General features: G+C 38.9%; 1 protein-coding gene across 5 annotated transcripts in view; it reads right to left on the bottom strand.

Moving 5' to 3' along the window:
- The window catches only part of LOC520016 (ATP-binding cassette sub-family C member 4), a gene marked incomplete at its 5' end in the record, with an annotated part of 147,345 nt that overhangs the window by 76,913 nt on the left and 49,529 nt on the right, over positions 1-20,903 (bottom strand). For all 5 annotated transcript variants that reach the window (XM_010810929.4, XM_059884439.1, XM_024989070.2 and 2 more), the window contains 2 exon segments: positions 14,650-14,729; positions 19,679-19,825. In XM_010810929.4, coding sequence (XP_010809231.4) covers positions 14,650-14,729; positions 19,679-19,825 — 227 coding nt within the window.

Here is a 20,903-nt window from a genome sequence, read left to right as displayed (position 1 = left end):
ACGAATTAAAAGAAATGAGGACAATCTCAGAGACCTCCAGGACAATATTAAACGCTACAACATTCGAATCATAGGGGTTCCAGAAGAAGAAGACAAAAAGAAAGACCATGAGAAAATACTTGAGGAGATAATAGTGGAAAACTTCCCTAAAATGGGGAAGGAAATAATCACCCAAGTCCAAGAAACCCAGAGAGTACCAAACAGGATAAACCCAAGGAGAAACACCCCAAGACACATATTAATCAAATTAACAAAGATCAAACACAAAGAGCAAATATTAAAAGCAGCAAGGGAAAAACAACAAATAACACACAAGGGAATTCCCATAAGGATAACAGCTGATCTTTCAATAGAAACTCTTCAAGCCAGGAGGGAATGGCAAGACATACTTAAAATGATGAAAGAAAATAACCTACAGCCCAGATTATTGTACCCAGCAAGGATCTCATTCAAGTATGAAGGAGAAATCAAAAGCTTTTCAGACAAGCAAAAGCTGAGAGAATTCTGCACCACCAAACCAGCTCTCCAACAAATACTAAAGGATATTCTCTAGACAGGAAACACAAAAACGGTGTATAAACTCGAACCCAAAACAATAAAGTACATGGCAACGGGAACATACTTATCAGTAATTACCTTAAACGTAAATGGGTTGAATGCCCCAACCAAAAGACAAAGACTGGCTGAATGGATACAAAAACAAGACCCCTACATATGTTGTCTACAAGAGACCCACCTCAAAACAGGAGACACATACAGACTGAAAGTGAAGGGCTGGAAAAAGATTTTCCATGCAAATAGGGACCAAAAGAAAGCAGGAGTAGCAATACTCATATCAGATAAAATAGACTTTAAAACAAAGGCTGTGAAAAGAGACAAAGAAGGTCACTACATAATGATCAAAGGATCAATCCAAGAAGAAGATATAACAATTATAAATATATATGCACCCAACACGGGAGCACCACAGTACGTAAGACAAATGCTAACAAGTATGAAAGGAGAAATTAACAATAACACAATAATAGTGGGAGACTTTAATACCCCACTCACACCTATGGATAGATCAACTAAACAGAAAATTAACAAGGAAACACAAACTTTAAACGATACAATAGACCAGTTAGACCTAATTGATATCTATAGGTCATTTCATCCCAAAACAATGAATTTCACCTTTTTCTCAAGCGCACATGGAACCTTCTCCAGGATAGATCACATCCTGGGCCATAAAGCTAGCCTTGGTAAATTCAAAAAGATAGAAATCATTCCAAGCATTTTTTCTGACCACAATGCAGTAAGATTAGATCTCAATTACAGGAGAAAAACTATTAAAAATTCCAACATATGGAGGCTGAACAACACGCTGCTGAATAGCCAACAAATCACAGAAGAAATCAAAAAAGAAATCAAAATTTGCATAGAAACGAATGAAAATGAAAACACAACAACCCAAAACCTGTGGGACACGGTAAAAGCAGTCCTAAGGGGAAAGTTCATAGCAATACAGGCACACCTCAAGAAACAAGAAAAAAGTCAAATAAATAACCTAACTCTACACCTAAAGCAACTAGAAAAGGAAGAAATGAAGAACCCCAGGGTTAGTAGAAGGAAAGAAATCTTAAAAATTAGAGCAGAAATAAATGCAAAAGAAACAAAAGAGACCATAGCAAAAATCAACAAAACCAAAAGCTGGTTCTTTGAAAGGATAAATAAAATTGACAAACCATTAGCCAGACTCATCAAGAAACAAAGGGAGAAAAATCAAATCAACAAAATTAGAAACGAAAATGGAGAGATCACAACAGACAACACAGAAATACAAAGGATCATAAGAGACTACTATCAACAATTATATGCCAAAAAAAGGACAACGTGGAAGAAATGGACAAATTCTTAGAAAAGTACAACTTTCCAAAACTGGACCAGGAAGAAATAGAAAATCTTAACAGACCCATCACAAGCATGGAAATTGAAACTGTAATCAAAAATCTTCCAGCAAACAAAAGCCCCGGTCCAGACGGCTTCACAGCTGAATTCTACCAAAAATTTAGAGAAGAGCTAACACCTATCCTGCTCAAACTCTTCCAGAAAATTGCAGAGGAAGGTAAACTTCCAAACTCATTCTATGAGGCCACCATCACCCTAATACCAAAACCTGACAAAGATCCCACAAAAAAAGAAAACTACAGGCCAATATCACTGATGAACATAGATGCAAAAATCCTTAACAAAATTCTAGCAATCAGAATCCAACAACACATTAAAAAGATCATACACCATGATCAAGTGGGCTTTATCCCAGGGATGCAAGGATTCTTCAATATCCGCAAATCAATCAATGTAATACACCACATTAACAAATTTACAAATAAAAACCATATGATTATCTCAATAGATGCAGAGAAAGCCTTTGACAAAATTCAACATCCATTTATGATAAAAACTCTCCAGAAAGCAGGAATAGAAGGAACATACCTCAACATAATAAAAGCTATATATGACAAACCCACTGCAAACATTATCCTCAATGGTGAAAAATTGAAAGCATTTCCTCTAAAGTCAGGAACAAGACAAGGGTGCCCACTTTCACCATTACTATTCAACATAGTTTTGGAAGTTTTGGCCACAGCAATCAGAGCAGAAAAAGAAATAAAAGGAATCCAAATTGGAAAAGAAGAAGTAAAACTCTCACTATTTGCAGATGACATGATCCTCTACATAGAAAACCCTAAAGAGTCCACCAGAAAATTACTAGAAATAATCAATGACTACAGTAAAGTTGCAGGATATAAAATCAACACACAGAAATCCCTTGCATTCCTATACACTAATAATGAGAAAACAGAAAGAGAAATTAAGGAAACAATTCCATTCACCATTGCAACAGAAAGAATAAAATACTTAGGAATATATCTACCTAAAGAAACTAAAGACCTATATATAGAAAACTATAAAACACTGGTGAAAGAAATCAAAGAGGACACTAATAGATGGAGAAATATACCATGTTCATGGATTGGAAGAATCAATATAGTGAAAATGAGTATACTACCCAAAGCAATTTATAGATTCAACGCAATCCCTATCAAGCTACCAACAGTATTCTTCACAGAGCTAGAACAAATAATTTCACAATTTGTATGGAAATACAAAAAACCTCGTATAGCCAAAGCGATCTTGAGAAAGAAGAATGGAACTGGAGGAATCAACCTACCTGACTTCAGGCTCTACTACAAAGCCACAGTTATCAAGACAGTATGGTACTGGCACAAAGACAGAAATATTGATCAATGGAATAAAATAGAAAGCCCAGAGATAAATCCACGCACATATGGACACCTTATCTTCGACAAAGGAGGCAAGAATATACAATGGATTAAAGACAATCTCTTTAACAAGTGGTGCTGGGAAATCTGGTCAGCCACTTGTAAAAGAATGAAACTGGACCACTTTCTAACACCATACACAAAAATAAACTCAAAATGGATTAAAGATCTAAACGTAAGACCAGAAACTATAAAACTCCTAGAGGAGAACATAGGCAAAACACTCTCCGACATACATCACAGCAGGATCCTCTATGACCCACCTCCCAGAATATTGGAAATAAAAGCAAAAATAAACAAATGGGACCTAATTAACCTTAAAAGCTTCTGCACATCAAAGGAAACTATTAGCAAGGTGAAAAGACAGCCTTCAGAATGGGAGAAAATAATAGCAAATGAAGCAACCGACAAACAACTAATCTCAAAAATATACAAGCAACTCCTACAGCTCAACTCCAGAAAAATAAACGACCCAATCAAAAAATGGGCCAAAGAACTAAATAGACATTTCTCCAAAAAAGACATACAGATGGCTAACAAACACATGAAAAGATGCTCAACATCACTCATTATCAGAGAAATGCAAATCAAAACCACTATGAGGTACCATTTCACACCAGTCAGAATGGCTGCGATCCAAAAGTCTACAAATAATAAATGCTGGAGAGGGTGTGGAGAAAAGGGAACCCTCTTACACTGTTGGTGGGAATGCAAACTAGTACAGCCACTATGGAGAACAGTGTGGAGATTCCTTAAAAAACTGGAAATAGAACTGCCTTATGACCCAGCAATCCCACTGCTGGGCATACACACTGAGGAAACCAGAAGGGAAAGAGACACGTGTACCCCAATGTTCATCGCAGCACTGTTTATAATAGCCAAGACATAGAAGCAACCTTGATGTCCATCAGCAGATGAATGGATAAGAAAGCTGTGGTACATATACACAATGGAGTATTACTCAGCCATTAAAAAGAATACATTTGAATCAGTTCTAATGAGGTGGATGAAACTGGAGCCTATTATACAGAGTGAAGTAAGCCAGAAGGAAAAACATAAATACAGTATTCTAACGCATATATATGGAATTTAGAAAGATGGTAACAATAACCCTGTGTACGAGACAGCAAAAGAGACACTGATGTATAGAACAGTCTTATGGACTCTGTGGGAGAGGGAGAGGGTGGGAAGATTTGGGAGAATGACATTGTAACATGTAAAATATCATGTAAGAAACGAGTTGCCAGTCCAGGTTCGATGCACGATACTGGATGCTTGGGGCTAGTGCACTGGGACGACCCAGAGGGAGGGTATGGGGAGGGAGGAGGGAGGAGGGGTCAGGATGGGGAACACATGTATACCTGTGGTGGATTCATTTTGATATTTGGCAAAACTAATACAATTATGTAAAGTTTAAAAATAAAATAAAATTAAAAACAAAACAAAACAAAACAAAACAAAGAGAATATAATAAACATTGTGCAGATAAACTTTTAAATTTTAATGTAAAGGGTGAATGTCTTTAAAATGACATAAAAACTAACATAACGACATAGAAAATCTGAATAATTGCATATATATTTAAGAATTTGAATCCTTTATTTTATTTTCTCAGTTCTGTTCCATTACTCAATCATATCCAACTCTTTGCAACCCCATGGACTGCAGCACGACAGACTTCCCTGTCCATCACCAACTCCCGGAGCTTACTCAAACTCATGTCTATTGAGTCAATAATGCCATCCAATCATCTTATCCTTTGTCGTCTCCTTTTTCTCCCACCTTCAATCTTTCCCAGCATCAAGGTCTTTTCCAATGAGTCAGTTCTTCACATCAGGTGGCCAAAGTATTGGAGTTTCAGCTTCAGCATCAATCCTTCCAATGAACACCCAGGACTGATCTCCTTTAGGATGGACTGGTTGGATCTCCTTGCAGTCCAAGGGACTCTCAAGAGTCTTCTCCAACACCACAGTTCAAAAGCATCAATTCTTCGGCACTCAGCTTTCTTTTTAGTCCAACTCTCACATCCATACATGACTACTGGAAAAACCATAGCCTTGACTAGAAGGACCTTTGTTGCAAAGTGATGGCTCTGCTTTTTAATATGCTGTTTAGGTTGGTCATAGCTTTTCCTCCAAGGAGCAAGTGTCTTTTAATTTCATGGCTTCAGTCACCATCTTCAGTGATTTTGGAGCCCCAAAAAATAAAATCTGCCACTGTTTGCATTGTTTCCCCATCTATTTGCCATGGGGTGATGGGACCAGATGCCATGATCTTCGTTTTCTCAATGTTGAGTTTTAAGCCAATGTTTCCACTCTCCTCTTTCACTTTCATCAAGAGGATCTTTAGTTCTTCTTCACTTTCTGCCATAAGGGTTGTGCCATCTCCGTATCTGAGGTTATTGATATTTCTCCTGGCAATCATGATTCCAGCTTGTGCTTCATCCAGTCCAGCATTTCACATGTTATACTCGTCATATAAGTTAAATAAGCAGCATAACAATATAAAACCTTGATGTACTCCTTTCCCTATTTGAAACGAGTCTGCTGTTTCATGTCCAGTTCTAACTGTTGCTTCTTGAACAGCATACAGATTTCTTAGGAGGCAGGTAAGGTGGTCTGGTATTCCCATCTCTTTCAGAATTTTCCACAGTTTATCATGATCCACACAGTAAAAGGCTTTGGTGTTGTCAGTAAAGCAGATGCTTTTCTGGAACTCTCTTGCTTTTTCTGCGATCCAACAGATGTTGGCAATTTGATCTCTAGTTCCTCTGCCTTTTCGAAAACCAGCTTGAATATCTGGAAGTTCACAGTTCACATACTATTGAAGCCTGGCTTGGAGAATTTTGAGCATTACTTTGGTAGCATGTGAGAAGACTGCAATTGTGCGGTAGTTTGAACATTCCTTAACATTGCCTTTCTTTGCGATTGGAATGAAAACTGACCTTTTCCTATGGCCACTGCTGCATTTTCTAAATCTGCTGGCATATTGAATGCAGCACTTTCATAGCATCATCTTCTAGCATTTGAAATAGCTCAACTGGAATTCTATCACCTCCACTAGCTTTGTTTGTAGTGATGCTTCCTAAGGACCACTTGATTTCACATTCCGGGATGTCTGGCTTTAAGTGAGTGATCACACCATTGTTTTTATCTGGATAATGAAAATCTTTTTTGTATAGTTTTTCTGTGTATGCTTCCACTTCTTTTTAATATCTTCTGCTTCTGTTAGGTCCATACCAAATGTGTCCTTTATTGTGCCCATCTTTGCATGAAATGTTCCCTTGGTATCACTAATTTTCTTCAAGAGATCTCTTGAAGAGGTCTTTACTATTCTATCGCTTTCCTCTATTTCTTTGCATTGATCACTGAGCAAGGCTTTCTTATCTCTCCTTGCTTTCCTTTGGAACTCTGCATTCAAATGGATATTATATTTCCTTTTCTCCTTTGCCTTTAGCTTCTCTTCTTTTCTCAGCTATTTGTAAGACCTCCTCAGACAACCATTTTGCCTTTTTGCATTTCTTTTTCTTGGGGATGTTCTTGATCAATGCCTCCTGTACAATGTCATGAACTTCTGTCCTTAGTTCTTCAGGTACTCTATCAGATCTAATCTTTTGAATCTATTTGTCACTTTCACTGTATAATCATAAAGGATTTGATTTAGGTCATAGCTGAATGGTCTAGGGGTTTTCCCTACTTTCTTCAATTTCAGTCTGAATTTGGCAATAAGGAATTCATGATCTGAGCCACAGTCAGCTCCCCATCTTGGTTTTGCTGATTGTATAGAACTTTTCCATCTTTGGCTGCAAAGCAAATAATCAATCTGATTTCAGTATTGACCATCTGGTGATGTCCATGTATACAGTCTTCTCTTGTGTTGTTGTGTTGTTTTATTTTACTTTATTTTATTGTTTTGGCCATGCCATGCAGCTTGTGGGATCTTAGTTTTCCTACCAGCAATTGAACCCAGGCACACAACAGTGAAAGCACCAAGTCCTGACCACTGGACCACCAGAGAATTTCCTGAATACATAATTTTTTAATTTTCCACAGAAAATACTTTAAGTCTGGAGGGCTTCACAAAAATATTTTGCAGAAAAGTTTTACCAAACTTTTCCAGGCTACATGAGTCCAGCATTATCACGATATAAAAACCAGATAAAGACATTAAAAGAAGGAAAAATTACAAACATAACTGTCTTGGGATATTAAACAACATACCAATGAACTGAATCTAGCAATATAAAAAAGATAGTACTCCACAATCTAACTTGACTGGGCAAGTCCAAAATGCTCAGGGTTGGCTGTTACAAAGGACAGACTGGAACCCTTGGGTAGGAGCTGATGCTGTTCTTCGCAAGCAGAATTTCTTTTTACTTCAGGGAAGGCTTAGTTCTTAAAGCCCTACAACTGACTGAACTGTGCCCACTGGACTATGTAGGATAATTGTCCCTACTTAAAATCAACTGATAATGAACTTCAATCACATCTACAAATTACCTACAGAGCAACACACAGGTCACTTTTTGATTGAATAACTGAGGAATGTAGTCTGGTCAAGCTGACACTTTAAAGTGGCCATTAAAAATGGAAATATTTCCCATGTATTTTCTTGAGGCTACATAATTCTGATACAAAAACCTGACAAAATATTTTAAAAAGCTAATTATAGACCAATATCCTTCATGAACAACAGATACAAAAATTCTTGACAAACTACATATAGCAATACATAAAAGCAAGGCTACATTACAACCAAGTAAACTCTATTCCAGGAATGTTAAGTTTAACTTTTTCAATCTGACAACAGATGCCTACCTACAAAATTGGAATTAGTATTATTCTTAATGAAAAAATATATTGAAAGATTTTGCCCTAAGAGTACAAGATTAACTGATCTTACCAATTCTCTTCAACACTAACTGGAAACTCCAGCCACAACAAGTCAAGAAAAGGAAATAAAAGTCATAAATATTGGAAATGAAGATACAAAACTGTCGTTATTAAAGCTGACGTGACCGTATATGGACAAAATCCTACAGAACTAAAAAAGAAAAACAAACAAACTACTGCCATCAACTCCAGGCAATACAAAGTTGATTCACATATAAATCAACTATATTTCTATAGACTAACAACCAGCAAGTTTATAATGGTATCAGAAACAAGCCTTCTCTAGTGGTCCAAGTAGTTAAGAATCCATCTGCCAATGCAGGAAACACAGTTCGATCCCTAGGAAGAATCCACATGCCCAGAGCAGCTAAGTCCATGTGCCACAACTACTGAAGCCCGTGTTTTTCGTTTTTCTTTTTTAACCTTACATTCTTTTAAATGTTTTTATTATTATTATTATTATTTTACTTTACAATATTGTATTGGTTTTGCCATACATCAACATGCATCCACCACAGGTGTACACATGTTCCCCATCCTGAACCCCCCTCCAACCTCCAGCCCATGTTTTTCAACAGGAAAAGCCACCAGAATGAGAAGCCCACCCATAGCAACTAGTCACCCACTCTCCCTGCAACTAAGGAAAGCCCATGAGTAGCAAAGAAGGCACAGTGCATCCAAAAATAAATAAGTAATTTTAAAAACAATCTGATAATACCATGAATAAATTTAACCAGAGAAGTGTAAGATGTCTATACTAAAAATTACAACATATTTCTAAAATTAAAAAAGACCTAAATAAGCAGAGAAAGATACATATTCATAATTGCAGATCCAATATTGTTAAAACTCAGACTTCTCAAATAACCTATAGCTAAAAGGAAATATTGATAAAATTTTCAGCAGGCTTTTATTTAAAAGCAAATTGGAAGGCTTCTAAAATTTATACATAACAGTAAAGGATCCAGAATGACCAAATTAACCTTGATGAAGAAGTACAAAGTTAGACAATTTAAACTATGGGTTTCATCTCTTATTAAAATGTACAGTAATTAAGAATGCAGTATTGGCATAAGGATCTAAATATTGGTATAAACTGCAACTTTTGAGGAACAAAATAAATTATACAGATGCCGATTTCCTTAATTCAATGCATAAAAGTCTTTAACAAATGTGTGAAGAATAATTGGAAAAAATAAACTTCAACCACTAATTACTCTTTCACATACAAAAAATAGTGCAAGATGCATCAATATCTAAAAAGGCAGAACATAGAAAAGTATCTTCACACTCCTAAGGATGTGCAAAGGTTTCTTAGGATACAAAAACATCAACTACAAAAGAAAAGAAAAAAATGGTAAACATTAGACTTCATCAAAATTAAACCCTGATCTCTACTAAGGATATAAATGGCAAGCCACTGACTGGAAGAAAATATCCACAAAGCACTAGTATTACATATATATTAAAAATAAACATCCCTAAGGGTGATTTGAGGAAGCGGTTGGGGAAGGGATCAACACCCACAGAGATCTCAAAATGACAAAGTCATTGTTCAGTGGGAGAGGCTGGAATACTTGCTACACACTTTCCCTGACATCTCCACACAATGAAATGTAAGTGTCAGTGGTGCTGAGACAAGTAAAGGCTGCAAAAGCCAGTGACCCATAATCACCTATTACACTGAGTCTCAGGCTTCGTTCTCAATACCCAGATGCACTGGCCTGTTCTTCTGCGTTCCCCTCTCTGGAAAGAAATGACTGAGGACACCTCCTTCACATCTTCTTTTTCTTGGGCATTTTCACTTCATAAAACCGCAGTCAGTGTTCTATGTGTGCTGAGGAGGTAATGACACAGACCCTCGTGGTCTCACCACTGGTTGCTCAAGAGGCCTCAGAATAAGCCCTTTGTGTCCACGGAAGGATGTGAAGAGTCAGTTGAGCTCTGCCAAGCTGCTGATTTTTTTTTTTTTTCCTGAATGAGGGGTGTGTGGGAAATAAGCATTTTACAACTTAGTTTTCCTCAATAAATTACAGTATTTTGCTGAGAGCAGCTGTGTGCAGGTTCACACACTCAGAACAGTCCCAAACATTTTTTTGAAAATTAAAATGCCTAGACTTAAAATGCCTAGGTTTAGGCATTTTAACTTCCACATCTCACCTTCAATTTCACTTGTTTAGCAATAGGAAGACTCCTTGGAGACGATGATTTCAATGACAAGAATTGTAGATAATTGAGATCCTTATTCAGTGCTATTTGGGACTTTGGCAAATTGTATGAAAATTACATTGCTCTGAAATAATTAATGCTCAGTGGTCTGTCTTGAAAACAACTGATTTTCATTCTGTGAGTCTACCGAAGAAAGCATCCACTAAACTCTTTAAGGATTACAAACCTAGAATCTGTGTGATACAAACTCATGAGATGATATTTATGGGCCTGGAAACTGTCTCTGAAAATAACTTTAATGCAGCATAATGCCATTTTGCCAAAGGCAAAAGGAGACGAGGGCAGCAGAGAATGAGATGGCTGATGGCTTCACCTATTCAATGGACTTGAATTTGGTCAAACTCCTGGAGATAGTGATGGACAGGAAGGTCTGGTGTGCTGCAGTCTATGGGGTGGCAAAGGGTCAGACATGACTTAGCGACTGAACAACAACAAATGCCACTGTCATCAGACTATTTCTCTTACCTAAAACACACGTGGCATTTTTAAAATTAGGTATCCATTACTTAGTGTTCAACATGCATTTAGATGTTATGCGAAAAATAATATTAAAATGTCTTCATTTTTATCTGCCCAACAAACCTTAGGAAGCAGGTATTATTTTCTCCATTTTACAGAAAGGAGAGTGTGGCTTTGTGGGGCAGAGGTGGTAAGAGGGAGAGCTGGGACGGGGGCTTGGAAAGGGAGACTGCAGGGCTCTGCACTGCCACAATTTAAAGCTGTTGACATCATGAATGATTATCAGGTGCAATCACACCACATAAGTTGATTTTTTATGCTGCTTTCCTTCATCCTTTGAAATAGTGAGCAGCTCCAATTTTCCCAACAACTCTAACGTGACTGAACGGGAAACCTATCTGGTAGCTGTCAGTGTACAGGATGGTGCACAAACTCATGATCGCCCTCTGTTGGGAGGCGGTCTCTGAGTTACATCGTCTTAGTGGATGGATTGTCCTGCAGGGTGGGACCACTACACAGAATTCAGGCTTTTCATTAGCCACACTTGGTATCACTATTACAAAATATTAAATAAATTATCTGAGATTCCATTTATGAAATTAGAAGGAATTAGATGAGGAAAAGAAGTAATACATACTTTAGAAGTAAATATATACTTGAAGTAATAAAAATAAAAATGATCAAGAATTTTCCAAGGTTTAGCAAATACACCAAGGATGATCAGAACCATCAAAAATGAGTTTGAACACAGTTGGCTCTAAACAAAAGTGAACAACACCATTGCAAGCCTTTCCCTTCCCCCCTCTCAGCTGGTGACAGACAGAAAGACTGGGTTCCACACAGGAACTCTGCTTCTACCAGCACCTCATGCCCCACCATCCACAGCAGCCTTTTCCTCTCATTTGGGATCAAAGGTCACCTCCTAGAAGCTCTGGCTGCCCCTGGACTAGGTTCCCTAACTGCCTCCAGCCCCCACATTTAGTTTTCCTTCCAAGACTTCCTCCACAGAGCTCCCACAATTAGGATTCCAAAGTCATCAAGGGGTGAGTCTCTGAACGTCCTCCTTCCCTGGGGGACTGGAAGGACAATGTCTGGCCCATAGGACAGGGCTTCCTGCCTGACTCACCCCTGTACCTCATGGCCTCAACTCTAATCCCTGTTTGTTTAAGGAAAGAGGGAAGAGAGGGAAAAAACCACCCACCATTGCTCATACTCCCCTCCCAGAAACTAAAATCTCAAACAACCAGCAACATCTCCTCAGACCCTACATCCAGATGGGCCTCTCTTCTGATTAATTCAAACTCCTTCCAGGAGTAGCCTGTCTTCACCTCAACTCCCTCCACACCTCCTGGATTTGCAGCCCTTTGCTCTCTAACTCTTCCCATCTGAAACCTGCTTCGCAGGACACCAGACACCTCCTGATTCCAAATCAATCAACAAGTTTCCGTGGACTCACCTTCTCGTTTGCACTAAACAGACCTGTCTTCCTTGGGTCTCCACTGTATCTCCTCCTCTCATCCTTGCTGTTCATTATGTGTCTTCTGTACTTCCCTTCTCTCTCTGCTTCTCTTTGAATATCAAGCCTTCCCTAAGCTTCTGATTTTGGCTCCTAAAATGCTTCCCTCTCTCTTGGCAATATTATCCATCTTCAGAGATTTAACTACTTGCTCAGTGAAGAATACATAAGCTCCATGCTCATCCCAGGCCTCTCTATCAAAGAGCAGACTCTTACTTCTAATGAACTACAGGATGCCTCCACCAAACTTCAAGATAATTGAACTACAAGTGGTAGAGGAGGGAATGGAAATCAGCTGGACTAGAATTTTCTTTCCTCTTTAATGAGAATATTTCCTACTGAAATCAGGTAGCATCTATCCCTGTCCCTCTATATGCCATGCAAAAATATGTGACAAATTTTGATTATGAGGACTAACAAACCATATGCTAAGCACACAGTAGAAACCCAACCTTGGCCTAGCTTACTGTAGCAAAGAAACAGAACCTTTCACAAAATCCTTTCAAAGGAATTCACAATCACTGTCAAAACATGACACTATTTTCAGGGAAAAATTGTTTCCAGGGATAAATTATGTAGCTAAACCCAGAAGGGCACATTTATAAAATAAGTTTGCAGAAGAAAAGAAAACAATCAGACATCTTCACAGGAAAAGCCCTCTGCCTCCGAGTCTCAGCTTAGTTCTCACTGGTGACAGTGGAAGTCTTGCCCACTGGCTGCACTGTCTGTAGGACACTGCTGCACTGTTCATTGCTGCATTTCTGTGTGCAGCTTTGGACACATGTATTTCATTTCCAAAATTAACACTTGGAAAGAAAAAGTAAATTCCCCACAGGCTTAATCACTGATAAGTAGACGGAATAACAGAAAAAAAAGAAAAAAACACTCCATAACAGCAACAATACTGAATGTGACAATGAGAGCTGAGATGACCTAACATCATTCCTTAGACTCTCAAGTTCACAGACAAACAGGCTGGGTAGAAGGGATTTCTGTAAGTCTTTCTCTCTTTTCTTTTTTAAGACACCTTAGAAGGAAATGGCAACCCACTCCAGTATTCTTGCCTGGAGAATCCCAGGGATGGGGGAGCCTGGTGGGCTCCGTATGGGGTCGCACAGAGTCGGACACAACTGAAGCAACTTAGCAGCAGCTTAGCAAGACAGAGTAATCAGTTTATGAAAAGCAAAACTGCCTACAAAACCAAAAAACATTTTGTGAGATGACTTTGGTCCCGTAATCAAACTACTGGTTTAAAGGCTTTGTATCTTCAATAAGCACTCTCTATTGTCCTTTTTGGACTTCCCATGTGGCTCAGTGGTAAGAATCTACCTGCAATGAAGGAGACGCCAGAGACACAAGCTTGATCTCTGGGTCAGGAATATCCCCTGGACAAGGAAATGGCAACCCACTCTAGTATTCTTGCCTGAGAAATCCCACTGATGGAGGAACCTGGTAAGCTGCAGTCTATGCGGTCACAAAAGAGCTGTACACAACTTAGTGACTAAACAACAACATTGTCCTTGTTAAAGTATTATTCTCACCTTATTTTTACCCAATCTTTGCTTTGTAATAACCACACATGGCTTTTTCCAAATTAAATGCTGCACTAAATATTTGTCCTCTGTGGTAATACAAAGCATAGTGCTCGTGCTCAGTTGTGTATGACTCTTGCAGCCCCCTGGACTATAGTCTGCCAGGCTCCTCTATCTGTGGAATTTTCTAGGCAAGAATACTGAAGTGGATCACCATTCCCTTCTCTAGGACATCTTCTAACTCAGGGATCAAATCCATATCTCTTGCATCTCCTGCATTGGCAGGTGAATTCTTTACCACTAAGCCAGCTGGGAAGCCCAATACAAAGCATAATTTAGTTAATCTAGGCTATCTTTCCATGAGAGGTGATTATTTCTATATTATGAAATGTGCTCACAGTAAAGGGAATCCACGCCAGACACCTGGAAGGCAGAGGAGAACCACTTAACCAGCATGCTGCTGTTCAGACCAACCTTGACATGACTGTGTAGCCACTCCTGCCCCAGGTGTCTCTCCTGTTAACTCAGCCTCTCAATCACACCTGCACCTTTCTCTCACAAACATGACCTTTACTGAAGAAAGCAGGATGCATTGCCAGGCTGAAAGACCATCCTTAGCCCCTGTGAGAAGGCCTTGAGAAAAAGGCACTCTGCTATTCCCTGTGAAAACTCTGACAGGACTATTACGTTACCTGGATGAAATCTTGAAATATCAGAGGCAGCAAGTCATCCATATGCCCAATGTCTTTGGAGAAACGATTTAAAATTCTTCCTGAAAGAACAGGATATGAAAAATATCATTTCCTCAGATAGAAGCTTTAAGAGAAACAATTCATGAACAAATCAAAACAATAATTTTGAAGAATATATATTTAGGGAATTCCTTGGTGGTACAGTGTCTCCAGTGCAGGGGACATGTGTTCAATCCCTGGTCCAGGAAGATTCCACATGCTGCAGAACAATTAAGCCTGTGCACCACAACTACTGAAGCCTATGTGCCTAGAGCCCGAGCTCTGCAACATAAAAAGTGACCATAGTGTGAAGCCCAGGCACTGCAATGAGGAGTAACCCTTGCTCGCTGTAACTAGAGAAAGCCCACATGCAGCAACAAAGACCCAATGCAACTAAAAATAAATCAATAAATCTTAAAAAAAATAATAAAGTACATGTATTAAGTACTTTCTGGAGAAGGAAATGGAAACCCACTCCATTTTTCTTGCCTGGAGAATTCCCATGGACAGCAGAGCTGGCAGGCCAGTCCATGGGGTCATGAAGAGTTGGATACAACTGAGTGACTAAGAACCATTAAATATTTAATGTATTGGGCTTTCCTAGGGGCTCAGTGCTAAAGAATCTGCCTGCCAATGCAGGAGACATAAGAGACAGGGGTTCAATCCCAAGGTCAGGTAGATCCCCTGGAGGAAGAAATGTCAACTCACTCCAGTATTCTTTCCTGGGAAATCCCATGGACAGAGTAGCCTGGCAGGCTACAGTTCATAGGACTACAAAAGAGTCAGACATGACTAGCGGTAAAACAAGAATAAATTTAATATATTACAAATTCATATGAAATAAGCCAATGTCAGTGGTAAAAAGAAAGACAAAATAGGATGATACCTAAAGAGAAACAAAAATACCACCAAATGGCAGTGGGTGGGGAATTGAAATTGAGCCCTGATTTTTAAAAGAATGGGGGAATCTTGTGGCAGTATCTGGAAAGGTTGGTGGATTTGAGAATTTCCCTCCCCTTAGATCCATCCCATCTAAGACTCACTCTAAGAGCTAAATTGGCAAACAAACAGTTGCAAAATACCTAAGTTAATCCTAACTGTCACACCAATTTGGCTTTAATTATCAAGATTAGTTTCCCCAAGTGATACTCTTTAAATCAACAAAATTATAACCTCTCTGTAACTTCTTTTTTCCCTCCAGATGGCTCACAGCACCTCACATTTTGGGAAATTAGGGATTGTGGCCATTTCCCAGTTGTGAGCTTACTAGTCAGGTAATAAGTCATTGTTTTTAGAGGAGTACTGGGTGTGAAAAGCACAGACTTGTGAATAAGCATCTAAGAAGACCAACGGGATGTAGACAGGAAAACAGAAAAATTACTAAATGATTAAGATTGATTTTATTTCCCTTCTCAGAATCCACAATAATAGTATATCCTTAAGGCTGCAGAATAAAATATGGGAATTTCTGGTAAATATCTGGTATAAATTAAAAATGTCACTTGTCACATCAGTAAACAAAGGATGCTGCAGCCACCCCTGAAAGGGTGCTCCCTGGGGAGACTCAGGATAAGAAAGAACAGGACACTGGTCCCAGACAGGGGAGGGCACATCAAAGGAACTATAACAGGGAGGAGCCAATTTTGACTCTATGCTGGATCTGTTTCTTTGACCATTGCTATTCATTGCTTTGGTCAAGGAACCCTGCCCCTCTGCATGAAGGTTAAAGTGGCTTTTTTTCAGCTCACAGGGAGACAATCTGACTTTCACCAACTGTGAATGGATGCAGAAAAGACAAAATGAACAAATACCCTCTTATTGTACAAGATAAATGGCCTTTTGACATTATTTCCTTGCCTCCTCTCCTCTCTGTTCTATAAAAGAACCAGGCATCCAGACCCAAATAAGATGGTTATTTTGACACATTAATCTACCATCTTCTCAGTCTGCCAGGTTTCCAAATAAAGTCATTATTCTTTGCCTTAACACATTGTCTGTAAGACTTACCAGCCTTGTGAGGCAAGCAGAGTGAGCTTAAACTTGGTAACAAGTAATACCAAGTAATACCTCTGTGTGGTTTTCTCTTCATGCCATCATATATCACAAACAAAGTCCACCATAAACAATCTATTACAAATTCTACTTTTGAAAATAAACACAGGGAAGAGTTCAGTATAATACACTGCTAAAAGAGTAAAAAACCGATGCCCCTAAACCTTTGAGCCTATCTTTGCAGTACTTATTTGCGCTTCTATTTTCTTGAAGCAATGAAGTTCTGATGATAGATGCAGGAGGGGAAGACAAGATACACACTGTGTATGCCTGCTGCTCTAGGATTAGTGACCTTAAAGATTTAAACTTTGTTCCAAATCCTTGAATAATAAATCAGAATCTGGAGATGCCTACAGGTCATCAAGATCCTGGTTAAAAATGGTCTCAAACTCAGTCCCACTCGATGCTCCCAAAATTACAACTGCAGTTTTCATATTAACAGGAAAAGTAGAGCAACATCATAGCCATAATAGCAAAGACTCTTCCAATCACTTTCTCACTCAAGCTTCATAATAAGATGAAATCTGTGTGTGCCTCTGCAGTTTGCCATCTTGTGCTCCTCATAATGCCTGAACTAAAAAACATGTGTTTAAAAAGTTGACTTAAAACTCAATTCATAAAACTAAGTTCATGGCATCTGGTCCTGCCACTTCATGGCAAAGAGATAGGGAAACAATGGAAACAGTGACAGACTATTTTGGGGGCTCCCAAAATCACTTCAGATGGTGACTAAAGCCATGAAATTAAAAGATGATTGCTCCTTGGAAGAAAATCTATGACCAACCTAGACAGCATATTAAAAAGCAGAGACATCACTTTGCCAACAAAGGCCCATCAGGTCAAAGCTATGGTTTTTCCAGTGGTCATGTGTGGCTACTATACATGGACTATAAAGAAAGCTGAGCACCTAAGATTGATGCTTTTGAACTGTGGTGTTGGAGAAGACTCTTGAGAGTCCCCTGGACTGCAAGGAGATCTAACAAGTTCATCCTAAAGGAAATCAGTTCTGAATATTCAGGAAGGGCTGATGCTGAAGCTGAAACTCCAATACTTTGGCCACCTGATATGGAGAACTGACTCATTGGAAAAGACCCTGATGCTGGGAAAGACTGAAAGTGGGAGGAGAAGAGGATGACAGAGGATTAGATGGTTGGATGGCATCACTGACTCGATGGACATGTATTTGAGTAAGCTCTGGGAGTTGGGCAGGGAAGATGGACAGGGAAGCCTGGCACACTGCAGTCGATGGGGTCTCAAAGAGTTGGATATGACTGAGCGACTGAACTGAACTGTTGAATAAATCTGTACAAGATGCTGCCTTAAACAGTCTTATTTAATCCTCACAACAGCCTTGTGAAACAGGAAGGGCAGTGGTCATTCCCATTTCACAGGAGAGACGTTCCCAGACACCATGTCGACATCCTCATTGAGGTTCACTGGGCACTGAGCCTGTCCTAAGTGTTGTGAATGTATTAACCTGCTTAATGCCCACAACATCAAGATACTGGTAAGTGTATGAACAATATCTTCATTTTATAGGTAAGAAAATTGAGATACAGAGAAATTAAATAACTAGCATATAAGTATTAATATAACTATAATTAGCTATTACTATTAGTAACTAGCACTTGGAGAAGGCAATGGCACCCCACTCCAGTACTCTTGCCTAGAAAATCCCATGGACGGAGGAGCCTGGTAGGCAGCAGTCCATGAGGTTGCTAAGAGTCGGACACAACTGAGGGACTTCACTTTCACTTTCACTTTCGACTTTCATGCATTGGAGAAGGCTTGGCACCCCACTCCAGTATTCTTGCCTGGAGAATCCCAGGGACCGAGGAGCCTAGTGGGCTGCCGTCTATGGGGTCGCACAGAGTCGGACACGACTGAAGCAACTTAGCAGCAGCAGCAGCATTAGTAACTAGCACTAGGACTGTACCCAGGAATTTGGCTCCTGAGTCCATACTTATAAGTATGACAACACCCTGCCTGGAGATTTTCCTGCCCAGTAGTATCTACCTACTTTGGCCTTGATCGCACAGCTAGTTGATGGCCAGGCCAAGGCTACTGTCCTCCCTCCAGTCACATCCCTGCCTCATCAGGCCCTGCCAATATTGACCTGCAAAAACAAAGCCACCCTGGGCCTCAGCACAAGTCTAAGCAACTGAACAGAGTAGGCATGTGCTCTGATCAACTAATTCTTCATAGGAACCCAGGTCAAGAGGCTACCTTCCAAACAAAGCAAGACAGATCAAAGGCCTCAGGGTAGAAGAAGCAACCACTGGGAAACCTTCAGGAACACTCTTACTTAATACTGAAGTCCACCTGCTACATACCACAAGCCATCTTTAATGTAACCACAAGTCCATTGTAAAACTAGAGTTCGTTTTATTGAAGAGGATTGTTTACATTTCACTGATCTTGTATTTTAATTAATTTTACATTACCATTTAGGTAAAACTCAAAATATGAGCACATATCAGAGCTCTGTGGTCCCAGAAATGGATGGACAATGAAAGAGAGAAACATACAGCCTGTCTTCTGTACAGACATTCCTGGAAGAAGGTATTTCCTAGTTAGCTTACCACTATGTAACACAGCCAACGTTTCAAAACTAGTCAAAAACATATTTCAACACGTTTTCATCATATGTTGGATGTTTCATATGCCACATAACAAATGGACTCCTAAATCATCCTGTAAAGTAAACATTCATGTACTTTTACAGGTATAAATAAATTGGAATAAAAGCTTATATGCTCCTCTATTCACATTTTCTCTGGTAGGAAAAATTACCAATGAAGCTTTTTGTAGAAAATGAATAAACAGACACAGTGATTTTCTTCCAAGCATCTCTTCAATTTTCAAATATGAAAATGTAATCAGGCACTAAATGTGTTAACAAGACATATTCACTAAGAAACTTGAGTATCTGACTTACCTATTGGATTTCTATGGAAGAACAATACTGGAGCTCTTAAAATGGTCTCCAACATTCTGTTGTGCAAAGTAAGTGAAGAATTAACAAGGATGTAGAATATCAACAGAGACTTTGTGATGCCAAAAAGGACAGTAGACACAGTTAACCCTGAAATAAAGAAACATCACTCAGCACAAGATCTCCATCTTATCCTCAATCATGCTAGAGCACAGCAGGCAGTTTAAAAAGATACTATGTATTTCATTCTATAAGTAAAAATTGTATAGATATTTACATATATAGAATACAAAATACAAAACATATATATATATATATAAATATATAAAGTAGATTCTGTAAGAGTTTAATGCTTTATTGTAAAGTAATTAAACTCCAATTAAAATAAATAGATTAATATTAAAAAAAGAAAAATATAAAAGTCACTGTTTTCCTCTCACTAAATAGAAACAACAGGGGGGGGGAAATGTGTAAACTGCAGTTTTATTTTAGGCTTGCCTAATTCAATTACAAGTTCTAATAAAACTGAAAATAAAGATAATTATACAAGTAGCTAATCTTCTTTTCTCCACATTTCTTTTTTTTTTTCTAATTTTATTTTATTTTTAAACTTTACATAATTGTATTAGTTTTGCCAAATATCAAAATGAATCCGCCACAGGTATACATGTGTTCCCCACCCGAACCCTCCTCCCTCCTCCCTCCCCATACCATCCCTTACAACATGTCCCATAATCTAAAAGTAAGGTATGCTTTGGTGAAAGTGAACATATTAGGTGCTCAGTCCTGTCATACTCTTTGCAAGTCCACGGACTGTAGACCCCAGGTTTCTCTATCCATGGAATTCTCCAGGCAAGAATACTGGAATGGGTTGCCATTCCCTTCTCCAATGCTTTGCTACCAGCACATGAATTAACAGGGAAAAGAAGAAATGATCTATCATTTGCTTGTAATTTACAAGGAAATTTACTACGAATGTGTGGATCACAATAAACTGTGGAAAATTCTGAAAGAGATGGGAATACCAGACCACCTGACCTGCTTCTTGAGAAACCTATATGCAGGTCAGGAAGCAACAGTTAGAACTGGACATGGAACAACAGACTGGTTCCAAATAGGAAAAGGAGTATGTCAAGGTTGTATATTGTCACCCTGCTTATTTAACTTATATGCAGAGTACATCATGAGAAATGCTGGGCTGGAAGAAGCACAAGCTGGAATCAAGATT

This window comes from Bos taurus, unplaced genomic scaffold, assembly GCF_002263795.3.
Source record: "Bos taurus isolate L1 Dominette 01449 registration number 42190680 breed Hereford unplaced genomic scaffold, ARS-UCD2.0 Leftover_ScbfJmS_1899, whole genome shotgun sequence".
Classification (NCBI taxonomy): Eukaryota; Metazoa; Chordata; class Mammalia; order Artiodactyla; family Bovidae; genus Bos; species Bos taurus.
The sequence above is the reverse complement of the archived record's forward strand: the minus strand, read 5'-3'. Positions and strand labels throughout refer to the sequence as shown.